Below are 18,768 nucleotides of genomic sequence, written 5' to 3'. Positions count from 1 at the left end.
GCCATGTTGTTGCATTACAGATAATCCAGCCTGAGCACTTGAATCCAGACTGAATACACAGTTTATGAAATACACAGTTTATGAAATTTCCAAAGAGCTGTGAAAGTTTCTTCATCAATAGTTCTATGTTAAACCACAGGAGTATCTGAGTCTCCTGATGTCATCATAAACATAGTGGTAGGAGAGGACACTTATATTAACTGTGCCTATTTTGTAGGAGGAAGAGTTGGTTCAGACTGTCCATCCAGGCACAAAATTGCAGTCAGTAAGGCCTCTGAGGTTATAACCTAGTTGTCTAAAAAAACAAGGCAAGCCTCATTCTTAATGACACATGCTAAAGTATATGTGTCTGCTTGCCAAAGTATCAGACATTGGGGTGATGTTTGGAGCCCGCCCTGCAGGGTTGAGCTGAGGAATCAGACTGAAGGGTGTGGCAGAAGCATTGGTTAGAGAGGCAGGTTGAGATTAGTTCTCTAAAGGCAGTGTAGGCAGGTGTGGAGAGGAAAACAGAGAATGGGAGGCTGCTCTCACCCAGAAATCAGGAGAGGCCTGGAGAGCAGGGAACTGTTAGGTGGGAGTCGAAACAGGATGCAAGTGGCATGCATCTGTGGCTGGATGCACAATATCTGTTGACATGAAGGATGGGTTCTTCATAGACTAGAAAGGGCAGGATCCAATCACAGTGGGGAAGGGTAGCAAAGTTCCTATAAAGCTACTGGCTCAGGGAGGACTGTAGCTTTCTAAAGACCTGTAGTGGCTTAAAAAGCAGTGCTCCCAACTTCCAACCCAGCTCCCAGGAAGTCTGCATTTGGAGCCCACCTGTGGGTGACAACCCTGATACAAAACATGATTTACTAAAACTTACCTGAGGACCTTGATGTACTCCGGGAGTCATTGGGTCTCCAAGTACATTTTTCTTAGCTCTCTGAACACTCCTACGCACAAACTCATCATATATTTGCTCTTCCACAAAAATCCTAGATCCAGCTATGCAGCATTGCCCCTGATGGTAAAACAGCCCAATGTGTGCAAACTCCACAGCACTGTCCACTGCAAAGAACAGACAGAGTATATGCCTACATTGCTCATCTTCATCAATGTCGTAAATTAAAAAAACACCAGTCCTTGTAATGTAATTTCACAATCCAATTTTTCACTCGCTTAGGCACCCCCCCAAAAAATCAACATTAAAAAGCTTTGCAAAACAGAGCAAACAGATAGCTTTTAAGAAATGAAATCCAATCGAAAGATGCCACTCACAATCAGCATCTGCAAATATGATATTGGGGCTTTTCCCTCCAAGTTCCAAGGTGACTCTTTTCAGGTTACTTCTTCCAGCAGCTTCTTTGATCATCTTGCCAACCTGAAAGAAAACACACAACATGAAACAGCCATACAAGAATCAAACGGAAAGTGTAACATCATATTCGAGCTGCAGTCATTCCTTTGCAAGAGGTTCAAGCTGACTTCTGGTCAATTTGATAGAGCAACATCTGCACTGTTCCTTATGATAAAGAGAAAGGACCATCAGTTCATGCATCATGGTGCATGCAGAAGGTCCCAGGTTCAATCCCTGGCATCTCCAGTTAATCAGGTAGTATGTGATGAAAAGAATTTTTCTCTGCATAGGCCCTTAGAGAGCTGCTGCCAGTCAGAGTGGACAATATGGGGCTAGATGTACAAACAATCTGCCCTGGAACAAGACAGCTACCTACGACTAACAATGATTTAATAAGAGAATATATTTAAAAATATCCATATTCTGGAGGTAGAAGTCACTCTCAAGCTTCCCAGGATTTCTCACAGAATATCTGAATAACCCTCATGATTAAAATGATCCTCCTGGGAAGCCAACAGGAGTCCTGCCACTCAAACTGGCCAGAATTTTCATCTCCTGCCAGTGTGTAAATGGCCTCTCTTGTATCAAGCTGCTTTCACTCATGCAGCAACACAGGAACTGCTTCCCCAAGGTCTGGTCCCACACTGCTAAGAGAAGTGAGTGAAACAAAGAAGAAGAAGAAGAAGAAGAAGAAGAAGAAGAAGAAGAAGAAGAAGATATGAGGCCAACTGTGCAACTTTATCTCATAGCCCCATGGGACCACATTACAAGGTAGCCCCTGCACAGCTGTCTGTCTGTCAGTCTCTCTCTGGACTGTGTGTGTGTAAGTGAAGGGATCCACAGTCAACTTATTTAGCTGAGATTCAATAGCAGGCTTATTCTAGGAATATAATTAACTATTATTTAATTAATTAACCAGGCTATGGTTGAAGGCGCATGAAGCCAACACCCTGCTGAAGCTAAGCAGAGTCAGGTCTAGTCAGTGCCTGGATGGGAGACCGCCTGGAAACCATATGTAAGCCACCTTGGGTTTCTGTCATGAAAAGAATAGTGGGGTATAAATGTAATAAATAAATAATAAATAATAAATAATAAATAAATATTACATGGAAAGTACTGGGAGTGCCATCCTGGCTGGAGCCTAACAGTTGCTTACATCAACCTCACAGTGAGAAATATCTTGCCCCCTATCTTCAAAAGTGGCCCTTTGCAAAATATGAAGCATGCTCACCATGAGGGAGGTGTGCTACCTACATTTTTTTTGTAGCATACAACTTTCTGTATATAAAAAAGCTGAAATGAAAAATAAAAATGTGTGCATACACACACAAACATGACACACACACATTCAAATTTAAGGGGAGAAATAAAACACCATTTTGAAATGCAAACTTGTATCACCTCCTAAGCTTTAGAGATAGTCTTGTTATAATTTAGAATCAATTTTATTTTCCAAAATTCTTTTGCTTGAAGGGATATCCCTTCAATTCAAACACTGTATAGATGTATTTGAGGTGGGTATAACAACCAACAAATCATTAGTGACATTGTTTAACAAGCTCACAGTCAGAAAAAGTTAACATAATTACACAACACAAGTTAGGCACTAAATTATTTGTCAGAATCCAGGTGGGAGAGTTGAGGACCTTTCTGTTCACAATTATTTACAGTATTAGAGAAATACCTCAGTAGAGCCCGTGAATGCCACTTTATCTACGTCCATGTGACTGGAAATGGCTGCGCCAGCAGTAGGTCCATATCCTGGCACAATATTCACTACCCCGGGTGGAAATCCTGCCTGAATAGCAGAGGAAAAAATGACAGCAGTTTTACCTCTCAGCCGTACAATGATTATATCTGTTTTATTCTTTACATTTCATCTCATCCTTTCTCAAAGAAACTCAGGACCATGTGCAGGGTCCCTCTCTCCCCCTTTCCCCCTCACAAAAACCTAAAATGCAGGCAACACTATTGTGGTGAATGAAGTGTACATACTCAGAGAAGGTGCCTACTATCTTATAGGGGCTGCTGCTGCTGTAACTGTTAAGATGACTGACTACAGGCACTAGGCCTCAGTTGCGTTGTATTATTAGGGTTGCCATATTCCAGTTCCACAAATCCGGACAGGCTAATCTGCATATTATGCAAATTATTTGCTAATTATGTAAATTAAACATATTAAAGGTTGCATTGGGGTTTTTTTTGTGCCTAGTAATCACCACCAAAAACTTGGGGAGGATGTCAGGAGTTTTTTAAAAAATAATAATTACATTTTCAGCCTTAAATGCGTAGATTACAGAATACTGCAACATTATGGAATATTTGTTTATTAAGATGATTTATATCCTGTCCTTCCACTGTGAAGAAACAGACATACAGACATATATTCTTACTAGGGTTGCCAGGTTCAGGGCCTCAGACTGATCCTGTATCTTTAGGAGAAGAGAAAGTCAACCAAGTGCAGGTGTTCTTGCAACGTTGTAATGGGAAAAAAACCACAAGGTGGATTTCTCCCTTACCCCTGCACAACTTTTAAAGATACAAAAGACCTCTTGGTTGCCAGGTCAAATTCTTCCAAGCTACACAGCAAGTAGATTGGACTGCGAAAGACCAACCCAAATTGTGTTTGCATTTTGACAAATTTGTAGGGTAGTACAATATCTCAGAGAGGAGGTCAGGTCTCCTGCTTCCCTGGTGCATTCACTATAGCTGCCCAATTTCCCTGCTTTTTAAAGTTTGATAGAAATATCTGTTGGCTATAGGTACGTTCTTAAACCGCAAGGATTTTTGCCTATTAGTGAATTTCCCTGCTTTTTAATCCGGAAGGTAAGAAATGGGATCCTGTCCAAGTTTGCTGAGAATGGATTGATCATTTGCATGCTTATTGAGTTCAGTGGGATTTACTCCCCTGTAATCATGCTTAGGATGGGTGAAACTGACCACAGGGCATGGGGAGGGGAGGAAATGCAGAGGGATGGACTGGGATGGGAGCAGACAGGAGGGGGGGAAGACAGGTTTGATCATTTGCATGTTTATTGAATTCAGTGTGATTTACTCCCATGCAATCATGCTGAGGATAGGTAAAACTGACCGGGGGGGGGAGGGAGGGACGGCTGGAGTGGGCAGGGGAGGAGGAAGAAATAAGAGGGGAGGGGAGGAGGAAGGGAGAGGAGAAGGGAAGCAGGGGAAAAGCAGGTCTGATCATTTGCATGCTTATTGACTTCAGTGGGATTTACTCCTATGTAATCATGGTTAGGATAGGAAAAACTGACCATGGGGAGGGGGAAGGAGCGTATTGGAGGGCGACAAAGGAAGGGGGAGAGGTGGGCAGGTTTGATCATTTGCATGCTTATAGAGTTCAATGGTATTTACTTCCGTGCAATCATGCTTAAGATAGGTAAAACTGACCATGGGGATGAGGAAGGGGAGGGGGAGGAGGGGGGAGGGGAAGGAGAGGATTGGAAGGGGATGGGGAGGGAGGGGCAAAGGAAGGGAGAGCGAAGGGGCAAGAGGGAGGGGATAGGAGGGAGGAGAAGGGAGTGTGGGTTTGATCATTTGCATACTTTTTGAATTCAATGAGATTTATTTCTGTGCAATCATGTTTGAAAATGGAAATGGACTGCCTTCAAGTCAATCCCGACTTAGGTTGACCCTATGAATAGGGTTTTCATGGTAAACGGTATTCAGAGGTGGTTTTACCATTGCTTTTCTCTGAGGCTGAGAGGCAGTGACTGGCCCAAGGTCACCCAGTGAGCTTCATGGCTGTGTGGGGATTCAAACCCTGGTCTCCCAGGTCGTAGTCCAACACTGACCTGGGGGAGGGGCAGGGAGGGGAGGAGGAGGGGAGGAGATTGGGTGGGTGGGCACTGGGCAGAAGGGAAGCCTCTTTGCTTTCCAAAAGGAAAACATTGTGAACAGTATCATTACTTTTCAGCGTTTCCACCACCTTTTTATTCTATAGCAGGCACATGTACCCTCCTACCCAAATTTAAACCAAAGCTATCCCTGGCCACATCCACACCAGGACTTTAGTTCACTTTGGACAGTCATGGCTTCTCTCAAAGAATCCTGGGAAGTGTAGTTAGTAAAGGGTGCTTGGAGATGCCCTGTTCCCCTCACAGAGCTTCAATCAGAGTGGCTGACTGTTAAACCAGTCTGGCCACTGAAGCTCTCTCAGTGGAACAGGAGTCTCCTCTCAACACCCTTCACAATCTACACTTCCCAGGATTCTCTGAGGGAAGCCATGACTGTCTCATGTGAAATCAAAGTCTGGTGTGGGTGTGGCCCCGATTAGGCAAGCCCAGCAGCTATGAGTCTGGCTTTTAGAACACGGACAGTTGGTTCTTACTGAGCATACCCGACATTATTATTCAGGCTAATGCAAATTTTCTTAAATTCATTAAAAATCAGCCAGGCATTTTTTGAACTTTTAAACTGCAGAAGATGAAGATCAGAGTATGGGGCAAGGTCAGTATTAGGATTACAGGTACTCTGTGAACATTGCTGCTTTTTAATGAATTTCAACAGATTATGAGAACTCTCAGAGAAAAAAGTCCAAAAGGGCTCTGGGGTTTCTCTCTCTCTTTTTATACTTGGAACTCTCTGTTCTCTCTGACTGTTTTGTGTATCGCCATGAAAATTGAGAGGGTTCTTAAGCGAGTGTTTCTGAGTTCAGGACAGAGCTTGGAAAAGTTACTTTTTAAAACTACAACTCCCATCAGCCTCAGGAAGCATGGCCACTGGATTGGGCTGATGGGAGTTGTAGTTCAAAAAAGTAACTTTTCCAAGCTCTGGTTCAGGATTATAATTTTTATAAGGTTTTGTTTTGAAATGAGCTTATGGGAAGCATCAGAATGGCATGGGGGTATTTTCAATTTAACATTGCGGAATGTGAAAAATCCACGCTGGCTATAGTATACAGCCACTCTCATGGCTGTATAATTGTGACTGAGAAGTTGCCTATACCAACAATTAAGAAATGTGAAATGAACACACCACTACAAATTGTAATGCAGATAGAAATCAAAACTTCACTATTACTTCAGTCAATCATACACACGCACACACATCCTTGGGGAGGAAATTGTGTGATCTTTGGGGGGGAGATGTCAGCCAGTCATCTTGAAGAAGGATATGTATTAAAAATACTTTTTAGCCTTTTCTGAATTGTTGAACAGAGGCTCTGCAGGGGAACAGGGTGAGTGAAGCTGCATTCCAACACAACTTTACTTGGGAGTAAGCAACAATTAACTGGGTGGGGGCAGGGCTGGAAAATACAAATACTAATATTGTTCTACAGAGAGGTTTGCTTTTACATCTTGTATTTGTTCAGGGGAGAGAGTGTTTGGTGGATTCAAACTCCTTTATTCCATCCTCCATGATGGCAGGCAGACACTTCTGTTGCATTCACCCCTGAAGACACATACCCTGAGACACAGAGGCAATTGAGGTCAAAGTTGCTTCTCCTTGTCGACTGAACCAGAAAGACTGTGGATAAGGGGTGGAGCTGCATGTGTTGATCAAGTGAGCATGTGCAGTTTTCTAAACTGCTAGGCTGTGCATATGCAGTAGGCAGGCAGACTAACATTCTTGATTTTCCCAGGAGAGCTGTGGTGTCCCTCATTGGCTAAGAACAATAGGAAGGTGGGAGCAGGCTGATTTCTCACAAAAAGATTTGGCAGAAAACTGCCTCCACATTTTGCCTTGTATCTCTGAACCTACAAGGGCAAGAGACTTGCTGTTTAAAAAAATGAAAAGCTGGGAATCCAGGCCACCTAATGGACTAAGTGGGCACCAGGCAGCATGTAAAACCCAGCTAACTGGGCAATATGGCAACCCTAATTGTTGTTGTGGTTGTTATACCAACAAAATAGTTTAAGTTTCATTGTAAGAAGCAGGCATTTCTTCCTGGAAGCCTGAGGGTGCTCTTTCGCAACACAACCCTGTTGGGTCGGCTAGGCTAGGCTAGGTTCAGCTGAGAACAAAGAGACAATGACTGGCACAAGATCACACAGCAAGCTCTGTGACTGAGCAGGGATTTGAACCACAGTCTAAGTCCAGCACTCTAGCCACAACCTCAGTCTGGCTGTCTATCACAAAAGTTTTGTTTTATATTTCCCTATAAGCAGGCCCTAAAAGCTTGCATGAAATTTTCTCTTCAATATGCATAGCATACAGTGACAAACTTAAAAAAAAAAATAGGAACACAGTGTGGTAATTAAGGCCTGATTAATTACTCAATTATATGATTATGTATGAATCGACTGTGTGAAACGTTGTGGCAAAAATGCTTCTTCCACATGGTCTGATTCCTAAACGCACCAGTAACATTTGCAAATAGGAACCACAAGGGGTGCATAATATAGTAGCTATTGTCTGTATTTGCATCACTGGGAGGGAGAGACCGCCTCTGGAAGTGACCATTTGGCTGCCTGCTGGAGCTCCTGTTTTAACAGAAGTTAGAACTTATTGGGAGGAAAAGCCGTAGCAAGAGCGTCTCCTTTGCATTGAAAAGGTCCCAGGTTCAATCCTTGGTGTCTCCTGACAGGGTTGGGAGAAACTCCTGCCTGAAACTCTGGAGAGTCATTGCCAGTCAGTGTGGACAATACTGAGCTAGATGGATCAATGGTAGGACTCAGCACAGGGCAGCTTTCTATGTTCTATGGTCCACCATGGGGCAGGGCCATGCAGAAGTGGATTCTATGCAGCTGCAATTGTAGCAAATGAATTGGGCTTGAAAGACTCCAAATAATAGGGACTGCACAGAAGACTTGCTTGACAGATTGCCTTATAAGGCAGCAACCTGTCTCCCTTTCTCAGCATATCGTCTGTGATGAAAATGGCATATTTATTTAAGATTTCAGGCTGTTTTATGGCATAGAATTTACCACTGCCCCATGATATTCTTTGTTATCATGTCATGTAATACAGCCCAAATGAAAAGTCAGTTATGCCAGAGTATTTTCTTTTAAACTGAGTTAGTCTGTAGGTTTTACAAACGAAAACTGGTAAGTACTGTGTGGTTTGACTGGCTTGTGAATCAGACTTAAAATGATCTGTCATGTCCTGATCTGGGTGCTCTCAAAGTGCATACCAATGGACTACATACACACAGCTGCATTTAAGGCTTTTGTGAGTGGGTGAAGCCGGGGGGGGGGGGGCTTAGAAAATATAAGCTTTGGTGGAGGCTCAGTTCAAAAAGTCCAGTTAATATTTTGGTAGCATCAAGAGTCAGAAATTTCCAGATCATGGCCAGATCATTGACTCACAGACCAGTTAAACTGGTGGTACTTGGTGTTTTTCAACAGGTTTAGTTTAAACCCATGGGACTATGTGTAAGGATCAGAAGCCTGAATTGCTAATCCAAGACTGGCATTAGAAAACAGCTAGAGCAAGGATCTCAGACTCTATTTTATAACCAGCCAGCTACATAAGAAGACAGGAAGGGAAGGAGTTGCTGGGATCAGAAGCTCCCAGTTTCTCTTCAGCTTTCATGTTTAGTTAACACAGAAGTTCTGATAGCTGCAAAGCTAAATCTCTGCGGTTGAAAGAAAATGGTCTCTGTCCACTACAGGATCCTCACCTTTCCTGTTCCCCTGTATCTTGCCCCACAGTTTGAGAAACACTGGAACACAAACATTGTTTGCGTATATCTTTAGGGTTCATTCATCTGAAGGGCTCCAGCTTTAAAAATCTGCTAAAATCCACAATATTATCCATACCCTCCATATTAGAATTTTTGACTTTAAGGCTTTATTTACATATAATCTGACTTTTGAGCAGTCACTAGCAGGCAGTGTTACTTATTGACTCGCAACCACTTAATTGCAGGGGGCTTTTCCCTGTTTGCTCACACATTAGATGAGTCGTCGTTGTTGTGGCAAGAGCAAAATATGCTGAGTCACTTTTATTAGTACTTTCTTTGGCTACTGTACTGTTAATAATTAGCAACATTTGCCATAACCACAGTTATTTGCTGTTTACCTTCCTTCTGGACTAGGGTTGCCAGGTTCAATCCCTTAGACTGCTTCTGTATCTTTAGGAGAAGAGAAATTCAGCCAAGTGCAGGTGTTCTTGCAACTCTGTAATGAGAAAAACCTCAAGGTGGAATTCTCTCTTCCCCCTTCACAACTTTTAAAGACACAGAAAACCTCTTTGAGGCTGGGCCTGGCAACCAAGAGGTTTTCTGTGCCTTTAAAAGTTGTGGAGGGAGGAGAAAGAATTCCACCTTGTGGTTTTTCTCATTACAGAGTTGCAAGAACACCTGCACTTGGCTGAATTTCTCTTCTCCTAAAGATACAGGATCAATCTCAGGGATTGAATCTGGCAACCCTATTCTGGACATAAGTGAACAGGACAGCGATTTAGTTTGCAATCCGGGAGTAAGCTCAATTGATTTCAGTAGGACTTACTTCTGAGTGGACAGGGTGAAAACTGCAGCTTTACTCTTTTACTGTTCTCCTTCAGTTACCTCTCCATGCTGTGCTAGGAGTATTCTTAGCTTATCATACAGCTCAGGAACCATTTAAGATCATTCTACTCTCCAAGTTGCATAGCAAATGCCATTTTTTTGAAGAATCCAACAGAATGCTAAAACTGCTTGCACCTGTTACTTTTATACACTCCGGAACTTAGTGAGGCTGATCTACACATGCAGCAGAATGACTTGGTGGAAAGTACTGAGGTGATAGATGGGCTGTAGGGCCTTGGATTGCATGTGGACTATCCCATTTTTGAATGCTTCAGCTCTAAAACTAAAATGAAAGCTTTCCTGCAAGAAGAAAACCATCAGACCTACCTATTGATACTCATTACCATCTCATTTGACTTGCATTGGTGCATCTAGTCTAAGTCCTATTGATTTGAATGAGAACTTGCTTCTAAGCAAAGATGTTTAGAATTACAGTGATTTCTGATGCGCATCTTATCCTGGGCACACCAAACATGACATTTCACAGTTTTGTGCTGTTACTCTTCAATTAATGGGTGGGGCAAATATTTCAGTCAATATGTTAAATTAAAATATCAAACTGCAGACAAGAATTTCATTACCAAGATACTCATGCGAAACTCCCCCCTATTACCAAACACTTTGCTTTTCTGAGCTCTTGTTTGCTTTTTGCTTTCAGAAGACATGATGCTTGCCAAGATCTTCAGTTTACTAAGCTGCTAATGATTTGTTTTCTGAGCAATTTCAGCTGGAAAGCTATGTGAGGCTTCGTGCCCTTGATTTGCTTCAGTAGTTTGCAGCATATTGCAATTCTCCCAGACAAGGTTAGACATGCTGTACTGACACAAAGCAGACTAGCCCTTACTGTTTATAAGCACTGCAATGTAAAAGTAAGCATTAATTCACATTAACTCCCCCTCCCCCTACCTAGGGACATGCACATGGCAGCTTTGCTATGACAACTCACCTCTTTAATTAAAGAGCCCATGTGAAGAGCAGTTAGTGGAGTTTGCTCTGCAGGCTTGACGACCACTGTGTTTCCACAGCAAAGAGCAGGGGCAATCTTCCAAATGAACATAACCAGCGGGAAGTTCCACTGAAAAGGCAGTGCAAGAATAGGTGACCAACAAATCATAATAACAGCTTCTCACATCCCTCATATTCTCTTCACATCCTTTACGCTTTCTGATGCTTTGTGGATCTTCTTGCGTATTTTCAATGTTGATAAGCAATTAAAAGTCACTGGAATGCAGGGCTCTGCAATACCCACTGAAATTGGCCTAAGGGTTTGGTTAATGTGATGCCTGTGAACTTACGTGGACACTGGCCTTTCCGCATGGCAACTCAGGGCTTATTTCAGGGACCGACTCTGATGACAAGACCACTGTGATCTGTGAGATCTGCACAAAAGGCTGCCACTCTCTGCAGCAACAGCCCAGGAAGAAGCTCTCTCAGTCTCACAGAGGACATCTCCCGGGCTTGGGCTGTGGCATCTGCTGTGCAGACCCACCTTTCCCATTTACAGGAGACAAAGTCATTCTTTCCAAATCCTGAAGCAAATTCTGACCTGAACTGGAATTACATTAATCAGACTGATAAACATTTCTCTCCCTGATTCCCTTTGTTAAACGGACCTCCTGGAGGAACTGAAGGAGGACTTTGCAACATGATTCCCTTTAGATTGCTTTGTTGGCCACAACACAATAGTTCCTTTTTGGATCTCAAACATCTTACAAAATAGTTGGCTCTGCCTCCTTCTCATAGACCTAGGGATGAGGTCTGCTGAGCTGCAAACCGTGTGTAATATCTTCAGAACTGTAAACACGCTGTCTGCGTAAGCAGAGAGGGCAGCATCAAGAATGTGACAATGGCACATATATTCTGCTCATTAATGCATGGGAGACTTCTAAGCCTTGTATGTGCTTACAGAGAATTGCCTGCATATTTATTTATTAAATTTATATCTCACCCTTCCTCCCAAAGGAGTCCAGATTGGCAGTATTGGCTATTTGACCTTCAGTGTGGCTATAACAACACTGAGCTGAAGAAAAATCTCTTAGGACAATGTCACAGGCCACTTGGTGTGTTGGGCAGTGTATTTTATGTATTTTCTTACATTTATGTCCTGCCTTTCTTTCATCAAGGAACTCAAGGTGGCATATGTGCGATTCCTAGGTGCTCTCCCACTCAGGCTCAGACCAGATCCAGACCTGCTTAGCTTCAGCAAGGTGGTGGCCTCATCTGCATGTATATGTATTTGGACAAGCCTATTTTGTGTCTTCTTAGCCTCTGAATCCGTTCAAAAGTTGACAGCACAGTAAAGTTCAAGAAAACACAGCAAGGGCATCTGGTTGAGCAGGGGACTATGGGTTGCTCTAAGCCGGGGTGGGGAAATTTATTGCTCTCCAGATGTTGCTGGACTACAACTACCATCACCCCTGATCATTGGCTATGCTGCCTATAGCTGATGGGAGTTGAAGTCCCTTAACACCGCCCAGAGAGCTATTCGCTATGGATGGTTTAAAAATGAAACAAACAAATAAATAAATAAACATCTGGAGAGCCACATCCCCCTCATTCCCTGATCTTGACCATAGGGGCAAAGGTACCAAGATAGGAGTCCTTTCCTTATCCAATTCTCCCAGTTAGAGTCCCTGCCCTTTTGCATAACCGTATAAGTTATCAAGTGATAAGCTTATTTATCTTATAATTCACTGAGATGACAGGAAGTCAATATAAACAAGTGTAAAATTATGCATATTGGAGCAAAAAGTCTTAATTTCACATATACGCTCATGGGGTCTGAACTGGCGGTGACCGACCAGGAGAGAGACCTCGGGGTTGTAGTGGACAGCACGATGAAAATGTCGACCCAGTGTGCGGCAGCTGTGAAAAAGGCAAATTCCATGCTAGCGATAATTAGGAAAGGTATTGAAAATAAAACAGCCGATATCATAATGCCGTTGTATAAATCTATGGTGCGGCCGCATTTGGAATACTGTGTACAGTTCTGGTCGCCTCATCTCAAAAAGGATATTATAGAGTTGGAAAAGGTTCAGAAGAGGGCAACCAGAATGATCAAGGGGATGGAGCGACTCCCTTACGAGGAAAGGTTGCAGCATTTGGGGCTTTTTAGTTTAGAGAAAAGGCGGGTCAGAGGAGACATGATAGAAGTGTATAAAATTATGCATGGCATTGAGAAAGTGGATACAGAAAAGTTCTTCTCCCTCTCTCATAATACTAGAACTCGTGGACATTCAAAGAAGCTGAATGTTGGAAGATTCAGGACAGACAAAAGGAAGTACTTCTTTACTCAGCGCACAGTTAAACTATGGAATTTGCTCCCACAAGATGCAGTAATGGCCACCAGCTTGGATGGCTTTAAAAGAAGATTAGACAAATTCATGGAGGACAGGGCTATCAATGGCTACTAGCTGTGATGGCTGTGCTGTGCCACCCTAGTCAGAGGCAGCATGCTTCTGAAAACCAGTTGCTGGAAGCCTCAGGAGGGGAGAGTGTTCTTGCACTCGGGTCCTGCTTGCGGGCTTCCCCCAGGCACCTGGTTGGCCACTGTGAGAACAGGATGCTGGACTAGATGGGCCACTGGCCTGATCCAGCAGGCTCTTCTTATATTCTTATGTTCTTATGTTCTTAAGTAGCTTTCACTGACAGCTGAACAGATCTATGGCAGCTGTTCAATCCAGTCCAGTTATCATGTAACAATTGTAGATATTTCATGTTAAATACAGTCATGTGAAATGGTCCTTTGATATGTTGAGGAGAAAGATTAGACAGGGGACAAAACGTCTATTTCTTTGTGAAAGTGCTTTCAGTATGTAAAATACATATTGCTTATAGGTTTACTGATGAACACAGAAAAGTGTAATATTCCACACTGGCCATTTCTATTCTTCCCTGTTGTCTCCATCCATTTCTTAGTTACAGCCTCAAAGGAAATGAATTAGCGTAGAGCTCGCTAGACATTATTTTTTTTTTAGAAATAGGATCATGGAGAGAACTTTAGTCAACATCAATCTTAATTAATTTTGAAAGATTTTGATGTCTCGTAGTGATATCTTGAAAAGGAAGTCTGGTCTTTCAAGAAAGCCAGTGATCATTGCTTTTCTTCACTTAATTAGATTCACTGGTAGCCTAGAGCTATTATCCAAAGTATACTGACCAGGAAACAAGTCTCAGAATGCAAACTTACTTTTGAGTAATCATGCAGGAGCAGGCTGCAATTACACGAGGGAAGGGAGGTTACCCAGTCATATTGGGTTTATTTTTGGGGAAAGCATAAAAGCAAGTATTGAGAGATGGTAGAAGGAGAGGAAACTCAAAAAAGGAAGAACAGTTGCTTCCTTCAACAAATGATTGTCCTTGCCATCCAATTTATGTTTGTCATCCTCCTGGAGCAGTGCTCTTATATATCACTCCCAATGCAGGGCTCTCTTTAATGGACACAATTTAATAGCATCAAGGGCTCATCCAAACCATACTAAAAATCCACATTTTCCTTATTGGAATTGTCTGCTGGTAGTCCAAACCTGACCACTTTACACTTTCTTTGTACTCCAATCAAACTATTTCCTCATCCATACTTGTAGGTGTGCCCTTTTTGTTTATAAACTCCTCCCCTCCCAGCACAGGGAGTGTTGCTGACTGGCTCAATTTAGAAGGGAGATCAGTGTGGGAGCCAATGGGAAGCCAACAGAAGCAGAAGGTGTGGAAGGAGGTGGGGTTAAAACTACCCACATAGGATATTTTGAGGCAAAAGAACTGTGACTCCCTCCTTAGATTATTTTTTCTCTCCTTCTCACAGTGTAAGTGATATGAGAAAGTGATGTGAGGGGAAAGAGTGGGAAGGCAGTGACTGGAGGCCAACATCATATGGAAGAAGGATAATTAATGGAGGCACCAGGGGCTTACATTGCAGATTAAACGGAAATATGGATGAGCCCCGAGTAGAGTATGCAGCAGTAAATGTAAAAGTGAATGGGACAGTCAGGACTCATAGCTGTACTCTTCAGTACACATTACATAGCAGGTTCATGATTATATCTCCACATCTTTCCTTTAAAAATAGACACAAACTTGAAATGTAGCACACAGGAAGAAAGAGGATAAGTAACCCTCTCTCACACTGTTTTTCCTAACTAATTTGGCAGCACTCCAGTCTTAAAAGAATAACAAGGTATCCAATGCCAGATCTTCTGCATATTGCATAGAGATGGTCTGCATATTCTTCAGACAAACACTTGATCCTCATTTTATTCCCTTTCAACTGGATTTAATATACTACTTTTGCTTGAAGCAAAGTAAATGGAAATGTATAGCCATGGACATGCCAAATACTAGAGGTGTGCACAAGATTCATGAGTATCCCAAACAACAAACTAAGTTGGGATGCCATGGAAAGATTTTTACAAGGTGAGATGGGATCTCTACAAGACAGGCACAAGTTGAACTAGAGATCCCCAAGGGCTTTGTGCCCTCAGGAATAAAGACATTTTAAAAAGGGCTGCAGACAAGTGTCTTAAAAGCAGAACTATGTCTCTAAACTTAACTTAAGGCCAGGAAGTGGGAGCAGGGGAGGTATTGGCTTTGCAGAATTGGAACTTGTGTCTCTAGCTCAAGGGAAACACCAGAAAGAGCAGAGGGCAACCCGCTTCATGACTGAATGACAGGTCTAGTTTGTAATAGAAAGGAAAGGTTTTACAAGCATTTTCCATTTCCAGTGCTTTGTAGGAGGGATCAAGTTTGAAACAAGAAAACACTTCTCTATACTTAAGAAAGATACTAGGATGCAGAGTGATCAGTGAATGAACTCTCTTATGACTGACAGGTCAAACTTATAAGTCCCTACCACAAAAGCCCCTGGACCTATTTGTCTGCAGTTTGGCTGGTTTCTTACCCAGCACCACCTCTCTCATGTCTGCTCTCTCTCTCATTTTCAGATTAATTGCTCATGAAACACTAAGGGATGTGCAATTATTCCTATTTTACCCACCCCAAAATTAAAGTCTGGCCTTATGAGAGAATCAGTGTAGCAGTTCCCCTCAGAAAGGGCAATTATGCCTTCAAATTGCATCCATTTCAGCCCCAAAATAATAATAAAAGGTTAGAGACTGATCCTTTTTGGGGAAAACAAATCACATTTACAGGTGTCCAGCACAAAAGCCCCTGGACCTTTTGCCTGTAATTTGGTAGGTTTAATCCACTCTGGAGGGGCTACCATGCCTCCCTCCCTCCCTCCCTCCCTCCCTCCCTCCCTCCCCCCTCCCCCTCCCCCCTCCCCCTCCCCCTCCCTCCCTCTCTCCCTCTCTCTCGTTAATTCCTCCTCTCCACTATGCCCCATAAAATCTGCTCCAGGGTGTTGGGAACCAAGCAGAATAGCCTGGAAGGTGGTTCAGTCTGCAGGAAGGAGGGGGAATTGGCAAAATCGCTACACCCATCTACAAACAGAAAGACTTCTTATTTTACGAAGTTAGTGCTGGATGTAATCAAGTTTGTACATTATATAAATGGATCTAACTTACAGGAATAATTTGGCCACAGACTCCAACAGGCTCATGTCTTGTAAATGTGAAAAAGTTTCCATCTAGGTAAGATAAGGAGCACACACTAGTGAGATACATGTATAACTAAAGAAAATACCTCACATTACTCAGCATTCTACTGAACCACTACTATTCACACTGTTATAATATGATACAATCAAAAGAAATGGTAAACATATCTAGATTCAATATTGACTAAACACATAACCTTGGTGGGCAGAATGAATGCTCCTGTCTTTTCAGTAATCATAGGGAACAAGAGAAAAATGTCAGCACCTGTAGTCTGCCACAGCACAAGGCTGCATGTTCCTCTCTCCCCCACTGCCCGCTAGCACTTTTTTTGAGTGTTCTCTTTTGTTTTGTTTTAAAACAACACACAGATAACAAAGGAGCAATGGCAGGGAGTTTAAGTTACAGGCTTACAGCTCACAAGAAAATTGATGGGAAAAGACAGAGAACGTGGGTACAGTCAAGGTGACCAACTGGCAGCTCCTCAGGAGGGCAGCTAGGCATGTAAATCAGTTTAAGCAGTGCAGATGTCCAAATAAGTGTCTGCAAGCTGTAACATCTGAACTATGTTGAATGGATAGAATCAATGGCTATTTGTTTTTCTACTAGCAGGACCACAGTGAAGCAAAAACACTTGGCAAGCATAAGAACTGGACACTAGGAGTGGGAATGGAAGAACAGCGAGGTATAAGACCTGTTGCCTTTTTGAAAAAAAGTATTTATATAGGGACTCTGCCAATCCATGCAACTGTAGGAACTTCACTGAAACAGTTGTAGGGCTAAATAAGTGAGTCAGACAAACCGTGCCAACAGTGTTTTTTGTTTTTAAAGAGGCAACACTGGTTGATAAGAATTTACCCACCCCAGCTCTGCACTTATGTAACAGATTTCTCAAGGTTACATTCTTCTCAGATGACATATTTCTTCAGCTGAAAAATGTTACTTAAAATCACATCCAAATCAGCTCTCCACTCACAAACATCTTGTCAGAATGACTCACCCATTGGGATGGTACGTCCTTGGATTTTATCAGACCAGCCTGCGCAATAGCGTAATGTGTTGATACAGCCACCTAAGTCCCTTAGGTAGGAGTCGGAGAAAAGTTTTCCACCATTTATACTTTCCATCGTCTAGAATAAAATATGTCAAGCAATTAATTATCTTAAATAGAGCAATACACTTGTCTACAACCAATAGTGTATTACACTGAGTAGACCATCAGGTAAGAGCAGGGATGGGGAACCTGCAGCTTTCTAGATGTTGCCGGACTACAACTCCCATCATCCCTTACCATTGACCATGTTGGCTAAGGCTGATGGGAGCTGAAGTCCCATAACATCCGGAGGGCCACAGGATCTCCATTTCTGTGCTATAGGATTGGCATCATTATTCTAAGCTGAAACTAAGATAGGCACTGAAGGATGATAGCAATGGTACAACTGATGTGGACACAGAGTTTACACCCGACTCTACAGTATGCATAAAAGCCCTGATGTAGCACACTAATCTTACGTTTAAATATGCAAATAAATTACAAAGCAACTGGCTGTTGTGCAAGGTATGATTATGCCAAATAAGTGCATGCAGAAAACTGAACCTGTAACTCATGTCAGATCTGCTCTTGGCAACTCTCATTGGTTTTTAAAGTGGCTAATCCAGAATGGCTGCTTTGTGCATTGTGATCAAACACTGCAGACTGAGGCAAACATAAGGCTTGCCAACCATCCATTACACAATTTTGACAGAGGATGTTACTAATAAGTTTTCTAGAGTAAAATTTGCCTCTTCATGAAAAAAACAAGGACTTTGCATTTTGCACTGATTCTCAAATGAGCTGTTTATTACTTTATTTAGGCTGAACAGTTAGGCTAACTCAAATACCATTGACTTTAGAGATTTAATAGCTTAACTGTGCAGAGGATTTGCAGCCATGGGCTTTTCATGTGCTCTTTTCCAAAAGGTTTAGGGCAGCTTGGCAAAACAAATATATCAAATATAGTATAAGAAAAAACAACACACATGCCACAAAAAGGAGCTCCTGTTAATCTCTGTCCATGAAGTATCATTTGACATTGGATGATACACACCCTTCGTAAGCCATTGCTTCGATTCTGCCCTCTTCTTCCCAGCCTCAGCTTTCAGCCAGATCCTGAACTAGCATAGTTTGGCTGGTAGCCTCATTCTCAATTAAAACATCACCTGTTCACAATCTGTTTATTATTGATCAGTTTGTCCTTGCATTGGGAAGCTACAGCCAAGAAATCAGGGCACTATTAGCATTTCAACCTATAAGTCTTCCAAGAAAATGAAAATGAAAATGTACTGCCTTCAAGTCGCTCCCGACTTATGGCGACCCTGTAAAGAGGGTTTTCATGAGGCTGAGAGGCAGTAACTGGCCCAAGGTCACCCAG

The 18,768-nt window shown here is 42.5% G+C and overlaps 1 protein-coding gene across 1 annotated transcript in view; it reads right to left on the bottom strand.

Moving 5' to 3' along the window:
• The window catches only part of ALDH1A1 (aldehyde dehydrogenase 1 family member A1), a 41,635-nt gene that overhangs the window by 6,416 nt on the left and 16,451 nt on the right, over positions 1–18,768 (bottom strand). The window contains exons 4-9 of the mRNA XM_061627902.1: positions 17,358–17,487; positions 16,328–16,389; positions 10,756–10,884; positions 3,024–3,137; positions 1,261–1,363; positions 866–1,050 (exon numbers count right to left, since the gene is read on the bottom strand). Of these exons, the coding sequence (XP_061483886.1) occupies positions 866–1,050; positions 1,261–1,363; positions 3,024–3,137; positions 10,756–10,884; positions 16,328–16,389; positions 17,358–17,487 (723 nt within the window). The remainder of the gene's footprint in view (positions 1–865; positions 1,051–1,260; positions 1,364–3,023; positions 3,138–10,755; positions 10,885–16,327; positions 16,390–17,357; positions 17,488–18,768) is intronic.

Source organism: Rhineura floridana, chromosome 1 (genome assembly GCF_030035675.1).
Source record: "Rhineura floridana isolate rRhiFlo1 chromosome 1, rRhiFlo1.hap2, whole genome shotgun sequence".
NCBI lineage: Eukaryota > Metazoa > Chordata > Lepidosauria > Squamata > Rhineuridae > Rhineura > Rhineura floridana.
This window is presented reverse-complemented; position numbering and strand designations above follow the sequence as displayed.